General features: G+C 37.9%; 1 protein-coding gene across 4 annotated transcripts in view; it reads left to right on the plus strand.

Moving 5' to 3' along the window:
* The first annotated feature begins 2,619 nt into the window (after positions 1 to 2,619).
* The window catches only part of LOC128657397 (oocyte zinc finger protein XlCOF6.1-like), a 248,550-nt gene continuing 227,006 nt past the window's right edge, over positions 2,620 to 24,163 (plus strand). For 3 of the 4 annotated variants that reach the window (XM_053711733.1, XM_053711731.1, XM_053711734.1), the window contains exons 1-2: positions 2,620 to 2,679; positions 16,242 to 16,379. In XM_053711733.1, the coding sequence (XP_053567708.1) occupies positions 16,328 to 16,379 (52 nt within the window). In that variant the 5' untranslated portion in view covers positions 2,620 to 2,679; positions 16,242 to 16,327. Of the gene's footprint in view, positions 2,680 to 12,336; positions 12,432 to 16,241; positions 16,380 to 24,163 lie in introns of all 4 variants that reach the window. The other variant, XM_053711732.1, reaches the window with a different exon arrangement.

Genomic DNA, 24,163 nt, shown 5'->3' on the forward strand with positions numbered 1-24,163 from the left:
GCTTAAAATTGCATGCTCTATCTGATTCACAAAAGAAAAAAATTGGGTTCAGTGTCCCTTTAAGGGATAACACCCGAAAACGTTGATGTCCTATCTTTGTTGGAGTAGATGTAAATAAATATACATCTTTTATATCTTGGGGTGCTGCCATCTGATTTCCTATACCCCTTCATAGGAGAGACATGTTCTCATCCTGGCCCAACACTTTTTATGGCAAACAGGTGCCAACCTTGCCACTACATATATTTAACCTTTCCTGAATAAGAAACTGGTATTTTTAAAAAGGTTTAAAATGATTTGGGCCACTCAATTCTGTGTGTATATATATAGGGTGTGAACCCCTTCATACAATCCACGTTTTCAGACCGGCCCAACGGTTTCTATGGCAAAAACACTGGTGCCAACCTTGCCACTTCATATATTTTACCTTTTCTGAATAAGTAACTGGTGTTTTAAAGGGGTTAAAACATTTTGGGCCACTCATTTGTGGATATATAAAGGGTGTGAGCCCCTTCATAGGATAGACATATTCTCAGCCTGGCCCAACACTTATTATGGTAAACAAAACACTGGTGCCAACTTTGCCAGTAAGTATATTTTACCTTTCCTGAATAAGTAACTGGTATTTTTAAAGGGTTTAAGTCCTTTGGGCCACTCATTTCTGTGTGGATATATACAGGGCGTGAGCCCCTTCAGAGGATAGACATGTTCTCAGCCTGGCCCAATGGTTTCTATGTCAAACAAACTGGTGCCAACCTTGCTACTTCCTATATTTTACATTTTGGAATAAGTAACTGGTATTTTAAAAGGGTTAAAATCATTTGGGACATTCATTTCTGTGTGGATATATACAGGGTGTGAACCCCTTCATAGGATAGACATGTTCTCAGCCTCGCTAAATGGTTTCTATATACAAACAAACTGGTGCCAACCTTGCTACTTTATATATTTTACCTTATCTGAAAAAGTAACTGGTATTTTAAAAGGGTTAAAATATTTTAGTGCGTGAACCCCTTCATAAGGTAGACATGTTCTCAGCCTGGCCCAACACTTTTTATAGGAAACAAACTGGTGCCAACCTTGCCAGTTCATATATTTTACCTTTTTCTAAATTAGTAATAGGTGTTTTAAAAGGGTTAAAATCCTTTGGGCCACTTATTTCTGTGTAAATATTTACAAGGTGTGAGCCCTTTCATACAATCCATTTGTTTCAGACCGGCTCAATGGGTTCTATGACAAACAAACTGATGCCAACCTTACTACTGCATATATTGTGCCTTTTATGAATAAGTAACTTGTATTTTAAAAGGGTTAAAATAATGTGGGCCACTGATCTCAGTATGGATATATAGGGTGTGAGCCCATTTATACAATCCACGTGTTTTCAGACTGGCCCAATGGTTTAAATGGTAAAGAAACAATTTCAAAATACCAGTTACTTATTTAGAAAAGGTAAAATATGTGATTTGAGTTTGACAAAGTTGGCACCAGTTTGTCAAAAAAAGCGTTGGGCCAGGCTGGGAACATGTCGATCCTATGAAGTGGTTCATGCCCTGTATATATCCATTTAGAAATAGGTGTCACAAAGGAATTTAACCCTTTTAAAATACCAGTTACTTTTTAGAAAAGGTTAAAACAAATGAGGTGGCAAAGTTGGCACAAGTTAGTTTGCCAAAGAAACCGTTGGGCGAGCCGTAAAAAGAGAGAGTGGATTTTATGAAGTGACTTACACCCTGTATATATCACTATGGAAATTAGTGGCCCAAAATATTTTAACCCTTTCAAAATACCAATGACTTTTTTAGCAAAGGTAAAATATATGTAGTGGCAAGGTTTGCACAAGTTTATTTGCTATATTATATCCCTATCCACACAAAAAATGAGTGGCCCAAATGATTTTAACCCAGGCCCTTTAATACCAGTTACTTATTCAGAAAAGGTCAAATATATGAGGTGTCAAGGTTGGCACCAATGTTTTTACTATAAAAAGCATTGGGCCAGGCTGAAAACACAAGGATTTTATGAAGGGGCTCACACCCTGTATATATCCAGAGAGAAATCAGTAGCCCAAAGAATTTGAATCCTTTCAATATATGTTACTTATTAAAAAAATAACCAAAATTGTGCCATGTTTACCAGCTGTTTATTGCAATATTATTTGTATAAAATATGTTTGTTTAGGTTTTGGGAAAGTGTATTATTTTATTTAAAATAAAAATAATTGTAGATATTTTGTTTATACGGTTTATAGTGTTTTATTTTGCTGATTGTAATCAGTTGCTGAATAAGAAGCCAACTTTAGCGAACAAGAAGCTGGGCGAATAAGAAGCAAACTTCAGCCTCGTTTTTCAGGAGTAAAATAATGAAGTATGGCCGAGAAAATAATTTAAAACTCAGATTTTACCGATGATCCTCTTTACACACACTGCGGTACCTTATACAGTACACTTATTTCGACACACAAGCACTTACTTATAGTAAGTAACCTACATAAAACCGTAACAGCTTGCTACTAAATAGCTTAATGACAAAGGATTACATACCGGTAGTACCCTCTTTACCTTTGGCCGCAGCAGTCATGTGACTTATGACATGCCTGGTGCTTTAGCTGGATGGGAACTAACTGCTGCCGTCTCAGAGATCAACCGCGAACACGCGCAAAGCTCTCTTTCTATACTGGTAAATACCTGCGTATACTGTACTAAAGAGGATGTGTATGTACTGATGAGGCAACAGGAACGGGTGTGTTTGTTAAAGGGAGTCTTGGGAGGGGATGTGCGTGTAATACAGATAGAGCTTTCCTTTATTATATTTCTGTATGTTATGTAATGGGGAGTGTGGCAAGCAGATATAAGGAAGTGGGGAGATGCCTGTGTGTGAGGCAGATGAACCACTCTATAATATATATCTGTAATACTACCATAGTTGCCAACAGTCCCTGATTTCCAGGGACAGTCCCTGGATTTTGTTGTATGTCCCTGGATTTTTTTTGTCCCTGGAAATGTCCCTGAAAATCTCTTTTGCACAACATTTGTTGTTTGCATATATATATATATACACACACACATACACATATACAAATAGATAGATGATAAATAGATGTAGTATATTATTTAAATATAATTCATTCCTAATGGAATATTGTTATTATTATTGAATGGGTTCACATATTATTTGTCTTTCTAATTTTGATGCAGTGTTGTAAAAATAACCATATGCCCAGAATGTGTTCCAGAGACTGGGTAGGTGTAAGATCTTGGTGCTGTAATCTGTATAATAAACTATGGATAAGTCTAAATTATACTATTACTTTCAAATGGGTGTGTTTTGATTGCAGAACTGAGTGGGCGGAGCAGTTGAACAGTAGGTTGCCAATACTCCAGTAACCCGCTTGCTTGCTCTGCTGCAAAGTGTCCCTGGAATTTTTTTTTAAAAGTTGGCAACTATGTACTACTGAGGGTGTGTGTATGTGATACAGAGGAAACCTTTCTATAATATTGCATATCTGTTACCGTATTGAGCTGGGTGATGCGTGTAAGGCAGAGGGAGCTTCTCTATTATATGAGATATATATATATTACTGGGTAGGGTGCTGTGTGAGGCAGAGGGAACCGCTCTATAATTATATATTTGTTTATAAATTACTGGGGAGGGGGACCTCTCAATAATATTAGATATCTTTATATAAGAAACTGGGGAGGGGCTGTGTGTGTGAGGGAGAGGGAACCTCTCTATAATATTATATATCTGTATGTTATGTAATGGGGAGTGGGGCGTGTGTGAGGTAGATATAAGGAACTGGGGAGATGGCTGTGTGAGGCAGAGGAACCAGTCTCTATAATATTATATATCTGTATATAAGAAACTTGGTGGTTCTGTGTGTGAGGGAGAGAGAACCTCTAATATTACATATCTGTTGTTGAAGAAAAAATTAACATCAGACAGCTGTTCCAAATTAATAAGGTTGTAATTGTACAATTAAACATGATTACAACAAAAATGACAACAGGTCATTTCACATAGTAATACAAGTGTGTGTGGCGTGCAGCATTAGATTGCAGCAATGTCTCTCTTTTATAGGCCGTGTTCGGTGTTTTTTCACAATAAGCACCTCGTGGTCTTCTTCTTCTTATCTTGTCCATACAAACTTTGGGTGTTACTGTAGCTGAAAATACTTACTTTGCATATACAGCAGTTTCTGTACTAGCTGAATTGACAAAAAGAAATGTAACTGTTTAAAAATATCACTTGTCAGTCCCTTATAACACATAAGTAAAATATATATACAGAATTAAAAATATTTTTCCTTAACATGTATATAAGAAACTGTGGAGGTGGCTCTGTGTGTGAGGCAGAAGAACCTTTCTGTAATATTATATATTTGTATATTAGGAACCAGTGAGAGGGCTCAGTGTGTGAGGTAGAGGTATCTCTATAAAATATTATATATCTGTATATATGGTACTGGGAAAGGGTGCTATGAGTGAAGTAGAGGGAACCTCTGCATTGTGTTAAATGTTTACATATAAGCTGCTGGCAGCTGTGGAACAGCTCTATAGTACTGCATATCACTACATGAGGTGATATAGGAGGTGTAGTGTATGTGAGGCAGAGGGCTCTCTCTATAGGGCTAAATGTCTGTATATAAGCTGTTGCGTATGAGGTGCGTGGGTGAGACAGATACAGGGGATGTAGAAGATGCTGGTGACAATGGTTATAAAAATACATTCTTAAAGTGAAGGTAAACTTTGATAAATGAAAACAGACAAAACAACAGAACAAAGCTCAGACCTCTCACTTAGGTGTATGCGAAATCAGCAGTAAAAGTGGTATAAGTACAAATCTTGGTGCTATATATGCAGGTAATGATGTATAATTTTAGAACTGATGTCAGTCACTGTTCAAGAAATACAGTTGTGTAGTTTAACCCCTTCGGTGTGGTAATTATAAGGTAAATGAATAAACAGACGTACCTCTCTGCTCGTCCGTGTCAAAACATCAAGTACTGAAAATGAAAGCAGGCATACGTGCCTCTCTGCTTCTCCGTAACAAACAGCTAATGCTGAAGGAGGACTCACTGTCGGTATAGTAAAACAATGATCGATAGCCGTCAGAGGTGCTGCTGAGTCGATGAGCGCGGATGGTGCTGCGTCTGTCTCCTATGTGACATCAGAGAGGGAGGCGATCAAATGAAAAGTAATACTCTAATCTACGAAGGGGGTATTTCTGTGTTAGAACGCTGCTGATAGCAAAAGTCTCTGATGAAGCGCATTGAGCATGAGCGAAACGCGTCAGTTCTGTAACCTCTAAGCCTTGCACACTGTTTTGTGCCCCACTTTGTCAAGCCTGAATACATCCACTTGGTTTATGATTCCGGTATATCGTAGCTTTCTATTTGTTTCCTGTTTGATAAATGAAAGCCCAGTTTTTTAAAATACTATTAAAAACAGGGGCACTTTCAGTCACCAAAGTTTAGAAAGCAGCCGTTTTGTTTTAAAAAAGCAAAACTTACCTCTCTCCTCTTTACGGCCGGAGCAGCTTCCCTTGCCCTGAGATCCTCTCTTCACATGTCAGCAATGACTAATCCGACTTCCTCCAATCATATCATGGCCTCAGGCAATGACTCCCCTGGGGGGAAAGCCGTGATTGGTGGAAGCCAAATTTAGTCATTGCTGACTTGTGAAGAGAGGATCTCCGTGTGGGGGAAGCTGCTCCTGCTGTGAAAAGAAGAAAGGTAGATAGAGAGAGAGAGAGAGAGAGATGTCCCCAATTTTGCTACATGCTCTCAAAAAAGGTTAATCCCCTGATATATAGTATTGTGCAAAAGTCTTACGCCACCATTAGATTAGTTGTTTTAGCAAAGTTTTTTTAAAGACCATCCATATTTATTTTTCAGTTTTTTTATTAAGCTACAAACAGGAAATACAGGAAATATGTACACAAAACATATAACCCCCCCCCCCCCCCCAATTTTCAGAACAAAATGGCTTCTGCAGGAAAAAGTCAGTATTTAGTGTGACCTCCCTTGGCTCTAAGCACATCATGAACTCTTTTGGGGAGACTATCCTGAAGCTTTCTTAAGTAATCTTCTGGTATATTATACCAGGCTTCTTTCAGCTTTTCCCAGAGTTCTTCTTTAGATTGTCATTTATTTCTCTGTCCAGGTGATCTCATACTGCCTCTATAATATTCAGGTCTGGTCTCTGTGGAGGCCAATCCATGACTGTCAGTGTTTTATCAGCTGTTTTTTCTCTCCAAATATGATTTCACTTAAAGTGAAGGTCAATTTTGATGAATTGGTGCCCGGTTTTTAATAATCCTATTAAAACAAGGGCACTTTAATTCATCAAAATTGACATTTCACTGGTTTTCCTTTTTAATCCTGGCAGCCGCTCCAGCACTTCCTCCACCCGTTGCAAACCGTGTTTGCGGGTCCAAAAAGACGAATCCGACTTCCTCCAATCACGGTGTTGCATCAGGCCAAGATTCTCCCGAGGGGAAGCCGGGATTGGAGGAAGTCGGATTCGTAATTTCTGACGTCTGCAGAGGATTCCGACGGCCGTGGGAAATCGCTGGAGCGGCTGCCAAATAAAAAGGTAAGTTTTTGAAGAAAAAGAGTGAAATATCAATTTTGATGAATTAAAGTGCCCTTGTTTTTAATAGGATTATTAAAAACCGGGCACTAATTCATTAAAATTGAACTTCACTTTAATTAGTAGTGTGCTTGGGATCGTTGTGGTGAAAAATAAAACCATTCCCAATCGGGCACTTTCCAGAAGGAATAACAAGATGAATTTAAAACCTGTCTGATAAAAAAAAAAAAAAAAAAAAAAAAAGTGTATGGGGTATGTATTTATTGTTATTAAATTTTAATTTTAACATCATTAACCTTTTAACACCGTTGCTGTGTTTTATTCCGTCCTAACCGCGCCGGGCTTTAGCGCTGTTAGGACGGACTAGTTCGTCCGAGCTGTTTGGCTGTCCTGAAGCCAATGGCGCTTTCTGGATGGGATCGCGGTCTGGATGGCGTGCCTAGCTTCATAGGGACGCCCCCCTGACCCGATCCCATCATTGAAATCTCGTGATCATGTGCACGATCGGGGGATTTTGATTTGTCTACAGCGGAACGTTGTTTATGCTTATTTAATCCCCCCCCCCCCTGATTTTTTTTATTTTATTTTTTATATATATATATATATATATATATATATATATATATATATCTCTATCTCGATTAGGGCTGCACGATTAATCGCGGATGCGGTTTTAAACCGCGATTAATCTCTGCCATTTTAAAACTGCGAGAGTATGCGATTTTTAGCCCTGCCCCCTATGACATTCAGGAGGGGGTTCGTATAGGCTAGCCCTCCGCTGCCAAGTAAACCGGGTCTGTCTCTCCCTGTGCAAGCACCTTCTCTCACTGAGGGTGTCTGGACTAGAGCTTGTAAGTCTGGGGGAAAAAAAGTAATCCCCATTTATTTTCCCATTCTTACATTATCTTGGTCCTTTGTGTGAGATAGTAGTAAAGATGTAGGGATTTATTAGAGTAAAGGCCTCTCTTGGACCTTTTTTAATATTTATATCAGTAAGGTAATATGAAGTATAACATAAAAAGAAAAACAAAATTGAAGGCAACAAATGAGCTTACTATTAATACATTCCAAAAACTTTATAAAGCATTGACATAAACTATAGTGAAAAAGTATTCTAAACAAAGTCTTTAGTAGTAGGGCAAACAATTGAAACTATCTCAAACGGATTGCTTGAAGGGGACATTGAAAGCTGAGTAATAAAATTATACCATTGTAAAGTTGACATTAGTTACATGATTAATTTCACTCCCTATAAGGGGATTTGTATATCTATGTTGGATAGGGATATGATCAAACAGAGAATAGGACATTTTAGTATATAATGGTGTTTCAAATGATTTTCCTTTCTGTTTTCTTGCCCCTTTTCATTTCTTCCTCCTTCCCAGTGCCTTCAGAACAGATATGATTTGCAACCTCGGCCACTGGCTGCTAGGCACGATTTGAGCCAAAATGACACAGAAATATAAAGAAATCATATAGGATTGAGTTGTAATGTTTGAATTGCCATAGTAATACCTAGTCAAGGGCAGGTATGATGATATGCTATAGAGGTTATGATTCTGTAAGTTAGATCTATAGGGATACTTCCTATACAATAAAATAACATAATAAGATGTGTACATATAAATATCAATATAAACACAAATAGAACTTATCCTTGTATTGAAGACTGCCAAGGAGCTGAACCAACATTTTTAGATCAACATTAAACAGAAACATAGTTAAAGCTAAACAGTGGTAGGGAGAGAACATATTTAACTGAAGTGTCTCTAGCTTCCAAATGTGATACTTTGGTAGCCAGCATAAACCAGGTGAGTGTCCAGATTTCTAGACAGTACATTGCAGATTGATCTGCATGTAGTTTATAATGGATAGAGAGTGATTGATAAAGTTACCATCCCAATAAGGAGATCACAAAAGTTGTCAAGTAAGTTTAAAGACCGGCTTGCTTTGTGCAGACCGTCTACTGCATCAGCCTGAGGGTTCAATCCAGCATAAATATTTTTTGCATCAATCATGAAACAAGTAGTTATTGAGTTGTGGTTTTTTTATTTATTTTTTACCATGGTGACAAAGGTAGTTTACAATATGGGATAACTGTTCTCTGCTTGGGATGTTTGTTTTGGATCAATGGAATCCTGATCTGTGAGGTACTGAGCAGTGAAAGATGTTCCTCTCCGGAGTATAGATAATTTGTTGTTACCCGACGACCTGGATGAGGAATCTGTCTCAAAATGTTCTTGGTGTCGCAAAGAGTACCGCTCCTTAGCATGAGCCATTGCTTTATGCGGCTGTTTCGGCGGTTCCTCATATATGGCCTGCTGCTGGTCTGGATCTTCAGGGTCTCCATTTCCATATGGAAGCGTTAGCTCTTCAAAGTTGTGCAGGTCCGTGTTTGGCTTAACCCATTGAAGTAAGTCTTCCTCAGATCGTGATCTCTCCAATATTGAAAGCAGTAAGTTTTCCACTTGTGCAAAGAGCATGTTGATTTTGTCAGATGAGGTTTTGTCCTGCATGCTTTTTATCAGAAATTATTGCTGTGCATCTGTGTATTTAGATTTAGAGTGCAGGTTTAAAGGAAAATAGAAATCAGTAATGTTCCGTTGTGGCGAGGTGCCGTATTACAGGGTTGAGTGGGGGAGTTGTGACCCTCTGTAAAGTCTCCGCTTTTGGCCCAATTTGTTCAATCCTGAGCTCGTGAATAATAATAAAAGCAAATATTACTTTTTCAGTGTGCCACAAAGCAGGACTGAGATGAGGATAAAAATTATAGGTGGAGATGCTGTACAAATTCTTATAACCGGCGGGTTATGAACATTTCATCAGGAGCTGCAAGGATATGCGTCCTCTCCGGATCGCAGCTAGGACATGCCTCCTTAAAACCTGTTTTGATTTCATGTCTGTCAAAATCTGTGATCTGTGGCAATTTGAATGGAATGATGTTATTGAAAGTTTGTCTTATTAGCAAGCTTCCAATGAATTAAACTCATACCACGTGTATGCAATTCTCAAGCATGTCTTGCACAAACCTTGGGTAATAGACCTTTTAACATGAAATAGGACAAATACAGGTGTTAGCAATGACAATAATTAGGGTTCCATTCCATTTAGGTTTTCGAGAGCCAGGTTCCTGCTATTGCTCAAGTGTAAGGGGAGGTCACACTAAATACTCATATCAATTGTCAGAGTAATAATGTTATATGCTGCCTATCGTGCTTGTGTGACATTCTTTAGGTATGACCACACGTAAATTGAGTGTTAGGGTAACTGAACACTTAAGCAATATTCGTAATGCTCATAAAGACATTGTAAAGGGTAAACAAATAACCAGTGTGGCCAGGAATTTTCTAAAATTTCATGCAGGAAAAACTATTTCCTTCAAATGTTGGGGCTTAGAACAAGTTAGATCAGGAATCAGGGGTGGTAACTGTGAAAAATCCTATTACAAAAAGAAACTAATTGTATTTTTAAATTGAACACAGTCATGCCCAGTGGGATGAATGAAGCAAACTATTGGGTTTTTCTATAATGAATCATGTCACTTTCAGACTTATACTATTACGTAGATATGTGTGTCTTGAATTGGTGTAGTTAGTACTAATACTTTAATATCCTGTCGGGGAATATGAAATTCCTATTGGATTTTCGGCTGATGATACAGAATACATGATGTTAATTTATGTATATAAAATTAATTAACCAGCATTAACATTATACTTTGATAATTTTTTTCTATGTTAGTCAGTTATATCCTTATAAACCTCATTATAGATACTGGTTGATCTTTAAATTTCAAGATCATTTTATTGTAATCATGTAGCATCCACAACTAGATACTAAGGATGTAAAACATGTAGATATTATTATAAGCTCATTATCTACATAGAGTGATATTATGATAATGCTTATACACGGTATCTTGGTTATATATTGATAAACCTTTTGATTTCCCCTTGATCCATAGTATTTTTAACTTATTTTCACCATTATAAGTGCTGCCCCTACACCTCCCATATAGTGTTGTACTTTTATATCCACACGGCGTATACTACAAGTGTATCCTTAGCACATTTGTGTTTAACCATACTCATTGGTTAACATGTATCAATATGCAGATGCCACACAGTGAATTGCTTTAACTCAGTGCTTAGTCTAGAGATATCAATTTGCAGATGCCACACAGTAAATTGCTTAAACTCAGTGCTTAGTCTGGAGATAATCGATAGATGTATATATTATTGGTAAGGGTCTGGTTCATTTTACTCGTACGACCCAGTGAGCAAGCGTAATATATTTATTATGCTCAGTCAGATTGTTCTAATGCAATGACAGTACAATACAGCTGTAATCTGATATATAGTTAACAGTTGTCCTTTTTGGCAATAAGTCTATACACCTTTTTGGACCTTTTCTGGTTGCGTAACATGCTAAAAAGAGACATATATAGTTTATTAGACCTGTATTTGACAATTTCACAACACGGATATCGATTATAACTGGCTCTTTCGGGCAACCAATCATTGCATAGCCCTATGACACGCCTTTGGAAGTTACGCATCATTGAGAGTAGTCACGACGTTAAACATAAATAATATAATTTTTCTTTGATGTCTGATCAGACCCATCTATTACATATATGAACGCGTAGGTACCTTGTACTGTATCACTGATATGTGTATATGCGTTTAAGAGGATATGTGTATTCAAATATAGGTCCGTTGCAGGATACTGGGAATTGGACTGTGCTTGTAATGTTATGTGTTATGATGGGGTTTTAGTTAGCCTTTTTTTGACATCTTAGTTAGCTGTCTTTTGACATCAACAACCTTTGAATCTAGTAGAGTCTGGCATTTTACGCTTTGGATTATATACATGACATATAACACATGATCCGATACCCAATCGGAATACAGCAGAGATACATGCCCACTTTATGACATCAACAATACATGAGTGGCTAATTTGAGGGCGTGTAACCTTGTCCTCCACACTATTGGATAATGCACACTTTGGGTTGGTGTATATTAAGGTGTAGCACCCGGGCCTCGATTTGTCACGTTCACATTGAGAGAGGCTGCTTGGACGGCCGAAACACGTTTGTGCTTCACAGTGCATTTTTTTTTGCACTTTTTAACTGCTCTATGATGTTAGTCATCCCTGTCACCTGAAGCCGAGGTATCCTGTTATCGGCCAGGAAACACAGGGGTGACTATACATTTCATTTGGTTGGTTTAGTTGATAACTTAGGAGATCTTATTCTCTGTTTTACATATTTACTAATAAAGTATTGATTATTATTATTATGTAACTCGTTGGAAGGAGTGCTATTTTAACCTCCACTTAGGTTCTTCCCTAATTATTCAGATTTTATATTCACATATGGGGGGCAGCACCTGAATTTAATACTTACATTCCATTAATTCCTATTCTAACCAGACTAGTGCCAGTAATTCTATTTCTTTTACACACTAAATACTTGCCACTTTAGCCTATAGAAGAAGTTTTTTCTGTTTTTTTTCCCCTTTGTTTTTAATACTGCATATAAATATCCTGTATTTTCTGGTTGTATTCTAATAAGAGACTGAGAAATAATTATATATGGTCATTATAGCATTGCTAAAACAACAAATCTAATGATGGCCTAAGACTTTTGCACAGTACTGATTATAGAAATGGCACCAATTGAATGTGTTGTCTTACAGTACCATTAACTTATATACCACTTCAATTTTTTATTACACAGGTATCTGAGATTTAACCCACTGGATACCAGTAATTCACACACAGTGTAGTTGGGTGACGATTTGGCTGTGCTCAGCTTCTGCCATATACTCATTCGTAAGTACATAGATTCTCAAAATTAAGCGACTCACCCCTCTGTGAAACCAGAATTTTTATTCGTTTAAAATTGAATTTTTATCGAATTCTTCTTTTTTTTTTGAAAGGTGAATTGACACTAAGGGCCAGTGGCAGGCTGTTTAAATTACCACTTTCATTTGCGCGAAGTCATAGTAATTTTACGCTATCCATATTTTCAATGGGCGTCATTCAGCCATAATGTCCCCTTGTATTACAAGTTAAACGTAAATGCGATCGATAAAAAGGAATCACATTTAATGCTCAAACTGCACTATTAACCCCTAAACCCCACCCACATAACAAACTACACCATTAACCCCTAAACTGCCACACAAAACCCCCATTGCAAACGACCCCTTTACACTATGGCTGGGCTTTGCCCTTTAGAAGGATATTTAGCTCTTTTGCTGTCCAAAAATAAAACCCCTTTTAGTGATTCCTATCACTAAATCCCAAAGATTTACTCACCAAAGTTGAACCCGGGTGGCGGTGCTCCATCTTCATCCCGGCGGCGGCTGAATTTTGAATGCGAGGTACCCCTTTATATAGGGGTAACCTTCTATTCCCATTGGCTGATTTTCAAATTCAAATCAGCCAATAGAATGAAAGCTTTTTCTATTGGGTGATTTGAATTTGAAAATTCCCCCGTTACTTCTATGTCTTAAAGGGACAGGAAAGTCAAAATTAAACTCGTATTATTACGATAGAGCATGTAATTTTAAGACACTTCTAAATCACTTCTATTTTCAAATGTGCTTCTTCTCTTGGTATCCATTGTTAAAAAAGAATACGCACATATCATACACTAGTGGGAGCTAACTGGTGATTGGTGCCTGCACACATTTGTCTCTTGTGATTGGCTAACTAGATGTGTTCAGCTAGCTGCTAGTAGTACAATGCTGCTCCTTCAGCAAAGGATAACAAGATAATGAAGCAAAACTGATAATAGAAGTAAATTAGAAAGTTGTTTAAATGTGTATGTTCTATTCAAATCATGAAAGAAAATGTTGGGGTTTCCTGTCCCTTTAACCCTTTAATGACCACAGCACTTTTCCATTTTCTGTCCGTTTGGGACCAAGGCTATTTTCACATTTTTGCGGTGTTTGTGTTTAGCTGTAATTTTCCTCTTACTCATTTACTGTACCCACACATATTATATACCGTTTTTCTCACCATTAAATGGACTTTCCAAAGATACCATTATTTTCATCATATCTTATAATTTACTATAAAAAAAAGTATAAAATATGAGGAAAAAAATGGAAAAAACACACACTTTTTCTAACTTTGACCCCCAAAATCTGTTACACATCTACAACCACCAAAAAACACCCATGCTAAATAGTTTCTAAATTTTGTCCTGAGTTTAGAAATACCCAATGTTTACATGTTCTTTGCTTTTTTTGTAACTTATAGGGCCATAAATACAAGTAGCACTTTGCTATTTCCAAACCACTTTTTTTTCAAAATTAGCGCTAGTTACATTGGAACACTAATATCTTTCAGGAATCCCTGAATATCCATTGACATGTATATATTTTTATTTAGAAGACATCCCAAAGTATTGATCTAGGCCCATTTTGGTATATTTCATGCCACCATTTCACCGTCAAATGCGATCAAATAAAAAAAATTGTTCACTTTTTCACAAATTTTTTCACAAACTTTAGGTTTCTCACTGAAATCATTTACAAACAGCTTGTGCAATTATGGCATAAATGGTTGTAAATGCTACTCTGGGATCCCCTTTGTTCATAAATAGCAAACATATATGGCTTTGGCTTTGCTTTTTAATAATTAGAAGGCTGCTAAATGCCACTGCGCACCACACGTGTATTATGCCCAGCAGTGAAGGGATTAATTAGGGAGCATGCAAGGAGCTTCTAGGGTTAATTTTAGATTTAGTGTAGTGTAGTAGACAACCCCAAGTATTGATTTAGGCCCATTTTGGTATATTTCATGCCACCATTTCACCGCCAAATGCGATCAAATGAAAAAAAAACCTAAATTTTTCACAATTTTAGGTTTCTCACTGAAATTATTTACAAACAGCTTGTGCAATTATGGCACAAATGGTTGTAAATGCTTCTCTGGGATCCCCTTTGTTCAGAAATAGCAGACATATATGACTTTGGCGTTGCTTTTTGGTAATTAGAAGGTCGCTAAATACTGCTGCGCATCACACGTGTATTATGGCTAGCAGTGAAGGGGTTAATTAGGTAGTTTGTAGGGAGCTTGCAGGGTTAATTTTAGCTTTAGTGTAGAGATCAGCCTCCCACCTGACACCTCCCCCACCCCACAATTGTCCCCACCATCTTAAGTACTGGCTGAAAGTCTGCTAGTACTAAAATAAAAGGTTTTTTTTTTTTTATAGCATATTTACATATGCTGCTGTGTAGGATCCCCCCCCCAAAACAGCTCTCTAACCCTCCCCCTCTGCATTATTGGGGGCCATCTTGGGTACTGGCAGCTGTCTGCCAGTACCCAACTTGCAGAAAAAAATGTTTTGTTTTTTTTGTTTCTGGGTTTTTTTTTCTGTAGTGTAGCTCCCCTCCCCCCACAGACCACCCCCCACACCTTGATTGATTTATTTTTTTTAAACTTTTATTCCCCTTTTTGTAGCATTTTATTAAACTTTTTGCTGTAGTGTAGCGGTTCCCACCCGCTCCCTCCCCGTGCACGCGCCCGCCCCCACCCCTCTGTGCACGCGCGCGCGTCCGTGGGCGCCCCCGAACATCCCCGCCCACGATCCCGCCCTCCTCCACATCACCAGTGCCAACGATGGCCGCCACCCGCCTCCCGGTCCGGCTCCCACCCACCAACGAGGAAAGCCACCGATCTCCGGTGCAGAGAGGGCCGCAGAGTGGCTCTCTCTGCACCGGATGGCTTAAAAAGGTTATTGCAGGATGCCTCCATATCGAGGCATCACTGCAATAACCGGAAAGCAGCTGGAAGCGAGCAGGATCGCTTCCAGCTGCTTTCCACACCGAGGACGTGCAGGGTACGTCCTCAGGCGTTAACTGCCTTTTTTTTAGGATGTACCCTGCACGTCCTCGGTCGTTAAGGGGTTAACATTGTCATCCTATTAACTCTAGGTTTTTTATTATTCCAAATAAAAGATTGTATAACTCTCTGTAGTTAGCAAAGTTCCTCCTCTCTCACCGGAATTGGCAGCGCTCAAAAAAGATAAAGTAATCTAGGAATAGACATTTTTGAAACCACAACTCTACCCAGAAAGGAAATATAGAATTTTTCCCACCTATACAGATCTTTTCACAACTGTGTCATCAACAGGATATGGTTCAGTTTAAAAAGATCAGCTAGATTCTGAGAAATATTTATGCCTAAGTAGCAAAGAGCTTTTTTAACCCAAGTAAAGCCAGAATAGATCTCTAGAAATATAATTAGGTAAGTTGACCACCAGTGCTTCACATTTGCTGTTTATTTTATACCCTGAAATAACCCCACATTTTTTAAGAATGTTTTATATACGATGGGTAGGGATAGCAATGGTTTTGTTAATGCCAGAATAATGTAATATGCAAAAAGAGCAATCTTATTATCTTCTTCACCTACTTTAATTCCTGAAATATCTGAAGAACCTCTTGCTGCCACGGCCATTGGTTCTACACACAGGTAAAATAACAATATAGTGATTTATGGTCTGTTTATGATACTCCAGATACAATTGCTGATGTTCCATAATTTACAGCATTTCACCCTATGACAATGAAGTTTAAATGAGACTCTTTCTCTCACCCCTCTCTCTCTCCCCCTGTTACTTTGAAGATCATGTACAATACACGTCACTGTGTTTGCCAGTAAAGGAGAAACATTATAAGGATATCTGACAAATTTTCTTGCTGAACAAGACAATGTCTGACAAGACCAAGAACCAAACCTCAGACCTTCCTGATGCACACAGAGGTAAGCAGGACGTTGCATGCATGTCACCTGGTTTTGTCATCAGAATAGGATAATATTTACAGTTAGTGCTGACAGCTGTCCCTCAGAACATACTTCATAGCCTGTATGTGACTTGGCACACTTAGTAGGTGGGGGTCACACAAACATCAGAATATACCTTAAGCCACCATATATATATTTTTCATAAATGAGCAGTCATGTTATACTCTTGGCTGCCAGTAAACACAACAATGATTTCTTTCATGTCATTGGCAAGAGTCCATGAGCTAGTGACTTATGGGATATACAATCCAACCAGGAGGGGGCAAAGTTTCCCAAACCTAAAATGCCTATAAATACACCTCCCACCACACCCACAACTCAGTTTTACAAACTTTGCCTGCTATAGAGGTGGTGAAGTAAGTTTGTTCTTGATTTTTATGATTTCTTGTATGATAAGCGCTTCTAAGCATTCTTAAGCCCAATTCCTCTCAGAGTACAGTGTTTGTCAGAGGGATGTGAAGGGAGTATCGCCTATTGATTTTATGGTTTCTCTCATTTTACTTATATTTGCCATGAGTCACGTCTATGTGTGTTTCCCTTTGCAGTCTAAACAGTTTCAGTATAGGAATCATGTTTGCGAAGTTTATTTAAACTTTTCTTTCCTGGGGTTCAGTCTTTTTCTAATTTGACTTTTTCATTTTTTCGCGGGGAAATCTAGGCTCGCGAGGGCGCAAAATACTGTTTTTTTATTGCGTCATTCTTGGTGCAAATTTTTTTTTTTTTTGACGCTAGTTGTTTTGGCGTGAAATTGCGTTTATGACACGAGTTGTGTCATTTCCTGGTGTTAGTTTTGCGCCAAAATTTTTTAGCTTCTTGAGTAATGCATCATTCTTGGCGCCAAATTTTAGTTATTTTACCCCTCTCCCTCTATTGCTCACTGTTTTCATGAATTAAAAAAGCTATTATGCCTGCTTTTTGATTTTAATTTTTAAAGGGACAGTCTAGTCCAAAACAAACTTTCATTATTCAGATAGGGCATGTAATTTTAAACAATTTTCCAATTTACTTCTATCACCAATTTTGCTTTTGTTCTCTTGGAATTCTTAGTTGAAAGCTAAATCTAGGAGGTTCATATGCTAATTTCTAAGCCTTTTAAGGCCGCCCCTTAGCTCAGGGCAATTTGACAGTTTTTCACCACTAGAGGGTGTTAGTTCATGTGTTTCATATAGATAACACTGTGCTCACGCACATGGAGTTCCTATGAGCCAGCACTGATTGGCTAAAATGCAAGTCTGTCAAAAGAACTGAAATAAGGGGGCAGTTTGCAGAGGCTTAGATACAAGGTATTTACAGAGGTAAAAAAGTGTATTTATATAACTGTTGGTTATGCAAAACTAGGGAATGGGTATTAAAAAGATTATCTATCTTTTAAAACAATTAATATTCCGGTGTAGACTGTCCCTTGAAAAAAAACAAAAAAAAACTACTATCTTCTGTTTTTCTCTACTGAAACTGTTACATTGTGGAAATTGAATGTTTTGCCTAATGTTATTTTTCTTTTTCTGTTACATTTTGCGAGATGTCTCATTCTGATCCTGACTCTGATGTTACTGTAGAAACTATGATGCCCTGGAACACAATTCTACAAAGCTAAGTGTGTTCTTTTCATTATTAAGCTGTTGTTATTTCTTCAGCTCAATTATGTGGCATTTATTTATCATGTTTTATGCTAGCAATGTTTCTACATGTACAATTAAGGCCGCCCCTTAGCTCAGGGCAATTTGACAGTTTTTCACCACTAGAGGGTGTTAGTTCATGTGTTTCATATAGATAACACTGTGCTCACGCACATGGAGTTCCTATGAGCCAGCACTGATTGGCTAAAATGCAAGTCTGTCAAAAGAACTGAAATAAGGGGGCAGTTTGCAGAGGCTTAGATACAAGGTATTTACAGAGGTAAAAAAGTGTATTTATATAACTGTTGGTTATGCAAAACTAGGGAATGGGTATTAAAAAGATTATCTATCTTTTAAAACAATTAATATTCCGGTGTAGACTGTCCCTTGAAAAAAAACAAAAAAAAACTACTATCTTCTGTTTTTCTCTACTGAAACTGTTACATTGTGGAAATTGAATGTTTTGCCTGATGTTATTTTTCTTTTTCTGTTACATTTTGCGAGATGTCTCATTCTGATCCTGACTCTGATGTTACTGTAGAAACTATGATGCCCTGGAACACAATTCTACAAAGCTAAGTGTGTTCTTTTCATTATTAAGCTGTTGTTATTTCTTCAGCTCAATTATGTGGCATTTATTTATCATGTTTTATGCTAGCAATGTTTCTACATGTACAATTACATTTACTGTTTTTTACATATTCAGTTCATGTATTTGATTTCATTTGCAAACATCACGTTGCTTATATCATAAAAGGTTATGACTGCTTTTATGCCTTTTAAGTAAACTTACGAAGTCTTTTCAAAATTGTTAAGATTTAATTAATTTTGTTCTGACCGACAGCATACTTAAGTTTATTCTACTGATGAAGGTTTCTTTGGCTCAAAGGATCCTGTATCAGACAGTTTGTTAAAAATGCTTCTTATTTTTCCATTTGAACATTTTTTTGTTCTTTGTTAAGTAAATTGTTATTTATAGCTTTTAGGAGTCTAGTCCTCCTATTAACTATGTTATTAATCCTTTTCAAATCTGGATTTTAAGATTTTTGCTCTTGAGGACTTTTCCTATCTAATATACTATCTGTATTATATTCTAGAGAATGGTTATCCTGATTCCCTCTTGGGACTGTACAACTATTTCTATGGAAATTGGTACTTATTTTCAGGATTCTTTACAATTTGAATATAACCTTAGTAGAGCATATTCACGTACTGTTTATATTTTTAGCTCAGCTTTATCTGTTATCGTTACTGTTCTCTCAACCTTTGTTAAACAGTTAGCATAAGCAGTTTCAGATTCTCAAGTATATAACTGTTTATTTACTTCAGATGTATTTATTTTATTATGTTTACTATATCTATTATTATGGTTTCAAATATATTTTATTATCTCTATCTTGTTAGGATAATAATTTGTTTGATTTCTATTATCTCCACTATTTCTTAGAGTTTTTTTTTTTTTGTTTTTTTTTTCCCCTTCTTTTTAATCCGGTGATGTAGATTAGTTGGTGAATGTCCTGACTACAAACACTTGTTCTAGATCCAAGGGTCATAGATTCATATCCCAGCAGGGTTAATACAGCCCTTTGGCCTTTTGAGGTCAATTTATTGTGTACAATTTATTTGGGTAATAATAACTGTTTTTATCAGCTGCTAATTTGGTTAACTCAGAGTGTAAGCACTGAAAAAGCGTTTTTTGTATCTTTCTGGGAGAAAAACGCTATATAATTACTAGTTATTAAACTGCATGAAGGTGCGGTTCTCAAACCAGTCCTTCTGGTGTGGGGCAGATTAAATTGTTTTTGGATGAATTCAGTCCAAAATCTATATTATTTTTAGGGTTTGAATAGATTTTTAGAATGAGACCTTCGATGGGAAGATTCTCTCTTTTTCTTTCTCAGTACACTCTGAATTTTTTTTTCCAGGAGTGATTTTACCAGTTATTTAGCAGGAACAGGAATTGGGTTTCTATTTAAATATATTCTTTGTCCCAAAGAAGGAAGGTTTATTCAGTCCAATTTTGGATCTGAAGAATTATATTGTTTTGTTAGTCTCAACTTTCAAGTGGACAGCCTGATGAAATGGCCACCAGCCGAGAAACGCGTTACTGTTGTTTTTAGACAATTTTTTAATAAATTGTCTTTACACTTTTACCCTGCTCTGTGATTTGTGGTATGTTACTACCATTACCACCGTCCACGTTATGTACCTGAATATAGCCAACTTCACCGGCATTTCAAACAAGACATCGCTGTGGGTGTTTTGGAGGAGTCGGCATACAGATTGGACGAGCCTCTGTGACGTAAACAGTGACGGATTGGCGTCTCAGCGTGTCTGTCGGGCGACTTGCAACAGTCCCGACTTGCTATCATTGGCATTTTGGTTTGTGCCATTCTGCTTGTGAGTAGATCGTGTTTTGGGGGTGGGGGGCTTACTCCTGTGCCTCTTGTTTACCCATACGATACTGCTCTATGTTTGGCGCCTCTCTCCTTTACTCTATCGTCTGCAAAAATCTATCCAGGATTTTCTTTTGGGAGTGCTGCCTGAATCGTTCAGATTCGTTTGAAGCTCTCCTGCCATACACAAGCGCACCTCTCTAGGGACTATTGATCCTTGACTGCTATCACAACTGTGGCATATGTCAATCATCAAATAGGGACTCGCAAAAGAGAGGGGGAGAGAGAGAGCGCAAAAGAGAGGGGGAGAGAGAGAGCGCAAAAGAGAGGGGAGAGAAAGCGCAAAAGAGGGGGGGGAGAGAGCGCAAAAGAGGGGGGGGAGAGAGCGCAAAAGAGGGGAGAGAGAGCGCAAAAGAGATGGAGGAGAGAGAGAGAGCGCAAAAGAGATGGAGGAGAGAGAAAGCGCAAAAGAGATGGAGGAGAGAGAGAGCGCAAAAGAGATGGAGGAGAGAGAGAGCGCAAAAGAGAGGGGGGAGAGGGCACAAAAGAAGGGGGGGGAGAGAGAAAGAGGGGGGGAGAGAGAGCGCAAAAGAGAGGGGGAGAGAGCGCAAAAGAGAGGGGGGGAGAGAGGGCGCATAAGAGGGGGAGAGAGAGAGCGCAAAGGGGGAGAGAGCGCAAAAGAGGGGGAGAGAGAGGGCGCAAAAGAGAGGGGGGGAGAGCGCAAAAGAAATGGGGGAGAGCGAGCACAAAAGAGATGGGGGAGAGAGAGGGGGGAGAGAGCGCAAAAGAGATGGGGCAGAGAGAGCACAAAAGAGGGGGGGGAGAGAGCACGCAAAAGAGGAGCTTGCCTGCTTTATTTCCTCCTATATAGACTTTAGCTTTCGTAGTTATAGATTGCATTTGGGCTTGTTGTGTCCCCCCAAGGCAGAACATACTGCGATCTGCGATGTCATCGCAGAAAATGCAGAATGTCTACAGAAAGAAGCACAGGAAAATTCGGGCTTGCACTTTAAAAATGTTTTATTTAACTGGTTTCTTTCATGCATTATCGCTTTATTTAATTTTCTGGCAGCATAATTTTAAAACACCGGCCTACATTGTAACCTCTCCCCCAGCCCCCCTCCCGTCAACACAGAACCATGGCGTACTCCCAGGGCTCCACGGTGTTCGTGGACTCAAAGCATCAGCTATTGGGTTGTAAGGTTCCATATGGGCACCATGAAGGAAGTAAGGGAAGCGGTTTCAAAGGTGTTCTTTGGCTGTTACCGGGACGCTGCAGAACGCCCACAATGTGATGTTACAACAGCAGGGCTCCCGGTATAAAAAAAAGTTAAAGCGCGGGATCATAATTATTTCTGGACACCTGCAACTTGGAGTGGCGCCTGCAATATCCTCCGAGTGTAAGGCCAAGGCAGCTCTTTCCTTCCCCAATAAATAGTAGGTGGCACCCTGACAATTAAATTTAGTTTTGGTCATTCAGTTATAGTGATCCAAGGATTATTGCTTGTTTAAATTTGCTTGATAGATGCAATTTGATTGTCAGGGTGCCACCTACTATTTATTGGGGCTCGGAAAGAGCTGCTATGGCCCTACACTCGTTGGAGGATATTGCAGGCGCCACTCCAAGCTGCAGGTGTCCAGAAATAATTATGATCCTGCTCTTTTACTTTTTTTTTTTTTTTATACTGGGAGCCCCTTACTTACTTCATGGTGTCCAGATGGAACCTTACAACCCCATAGCTGATGCTTTGAGTCCACGGACACCGTGTTTACATGTGTAGGTGCTCTGATGGTAATTTTAAAACGGGCATAGTCAAGTTGATAATGGAGTCAGTGTAAATGTTTGCTTGTTTTTTTTATATATATATATATATATATATATATATATATATATATATATATATATATATATATATATATATATATATATATATATATACATACAGGTGGCCCTCGTTTTACAACGGTTCAATTTACACCGTTTCAGAATAACAACCTTTTTTTTCAATCATGTGACTGCTATTGAGAAGCAGTGCATTTATTAAAATAGCTAGGTGGAGATGTCCGCTTGTGTTGCAGCAAAGCCAAGCAAGCTGCAATTATTCAGTTTAACCAGACCTGAGCTATCGAGCAGATTTCAAAGGAACAAGATCTTCCTGTCTATAAATCAGTCCAGATTGGAATGCATAGAAAGAACTGTTTGCAGAAAAATGCAAGTGAAGTCTGTGTTGTGTGATTATTTTATTAGGTTTATAATGCTGTTTAGCAAATGTTTTTGTTCATTTAACTTATTTTAATTATATATTCTGTGTTGTGTGATTATTTTATTAGGTTTCTAATGCTGTTTAGCATTTAAAGTCTTCATTTCAAAGCTTTAAAAATAATGTATTAGGTGTTACTTATGACAATTTTGAGAGGGGCCTGGAACCTATCTCCCTCACTTCCCATTGACTTACATTATAAACTGGGTTTCAATTTACAATGGTTTCGATTTACAACCATTCCTTCTGGAACCTAACCCCGGCGTAAACTGAGGGCTACCTGTGTGTATATATATATATATATATATATATATATATATATATATATATATATATATATATATATAGATATATATATATATATATATATATATATATATATATATATATATATATATATACACACACACACACACACACTATGGTTTACTCTGGGTTTGATAAATAATAATTCCCATAATGCCACATTCCAATATGTCTTTGGTGCTAATTTATTTTTAAGATATTTTAAAATACTTTTGGTGAATGTAATCATTATCATGTATGTGTGTGATAGATGCAATTTGATTGTCAGGGTGCCACCTACTTTTTATTGGGGCTCGGAAAGAGCTGCTATGGCCCTACACTCGTTGGAGGATATTGCAGGCGCCACTCCAAGCTGCAGGTGTCCAGAAATAATTATGATCCTGCTCTTTTACTTTTTTTTTTTTATACTGGGAGCCCCTTACTTCCTTCATGGTGTCCAGATGGAACCTTACAACCCCATAGCTGATGCTTTGAGTCCACGGACACCGTGTTTACATGTGTAGGTGCTCTGATGGTAATTTTAAAACGGACATAGTCAAGTTGATAATGGAGTCAGTGTAAATGTTTGCTTGTTTTTTATATATATATATATATATATATATATACACATACACACACACTATGGTTTACTCTGGGTTTGATAAATAATAATTCCCATAATGCCACATTCCAATATGTCTTTGGTGCTAATTTATTTTTAAGATATTTTAAAATACTTTTGGTGAATGTAATCATTATCATGTATGTGTGTATATATATATATATATATATATATATATATATATATATATATATATTTCTCCATCCATCCCTCGGTTTGCGTCAGTTCAATTTGCGCCATTTCAGAATAACGCCTTTTTTTCAGTCATGTGACTGCTATTGAAAAAGCACTGAGAAGCAGAGTGCATTGATTAAAATAAGGACAGGCCAGTAGGTGGAGCTGTCCGCTTGTGTTACAGCAAAGATATGCAAGCTTAACAGTTCTGAAATGAATCGGTATACACAGACCACAGCTATGGATAAAGGAGCAGCTTTCAAAGGAATAAGATCTAGCAGCCATGAGGGAAACTTTACATCTCCCTGCCCAGCTGCTTGAAGGTCAGGGTGCCTAAAAAATCAGTCCAGCCTGGAATGCATAGAATATCTGCAGACTGGATATTAGC

The sequence above is a fragment of the Bombina bombina genome, chromosome 4 (genome assembly GCF_027579735.1).
Source record: "Bombina bombina isolate aBomBom1 chromosome 4, aBomBom1.pri, whole genome shotgun sequence".
NCBI classification, from domain to species: Eukaryota; Metazoa; Chordata; class Amphibia; order Anura; family Bombinatoridae; genus Bombina; species Bombina bombina.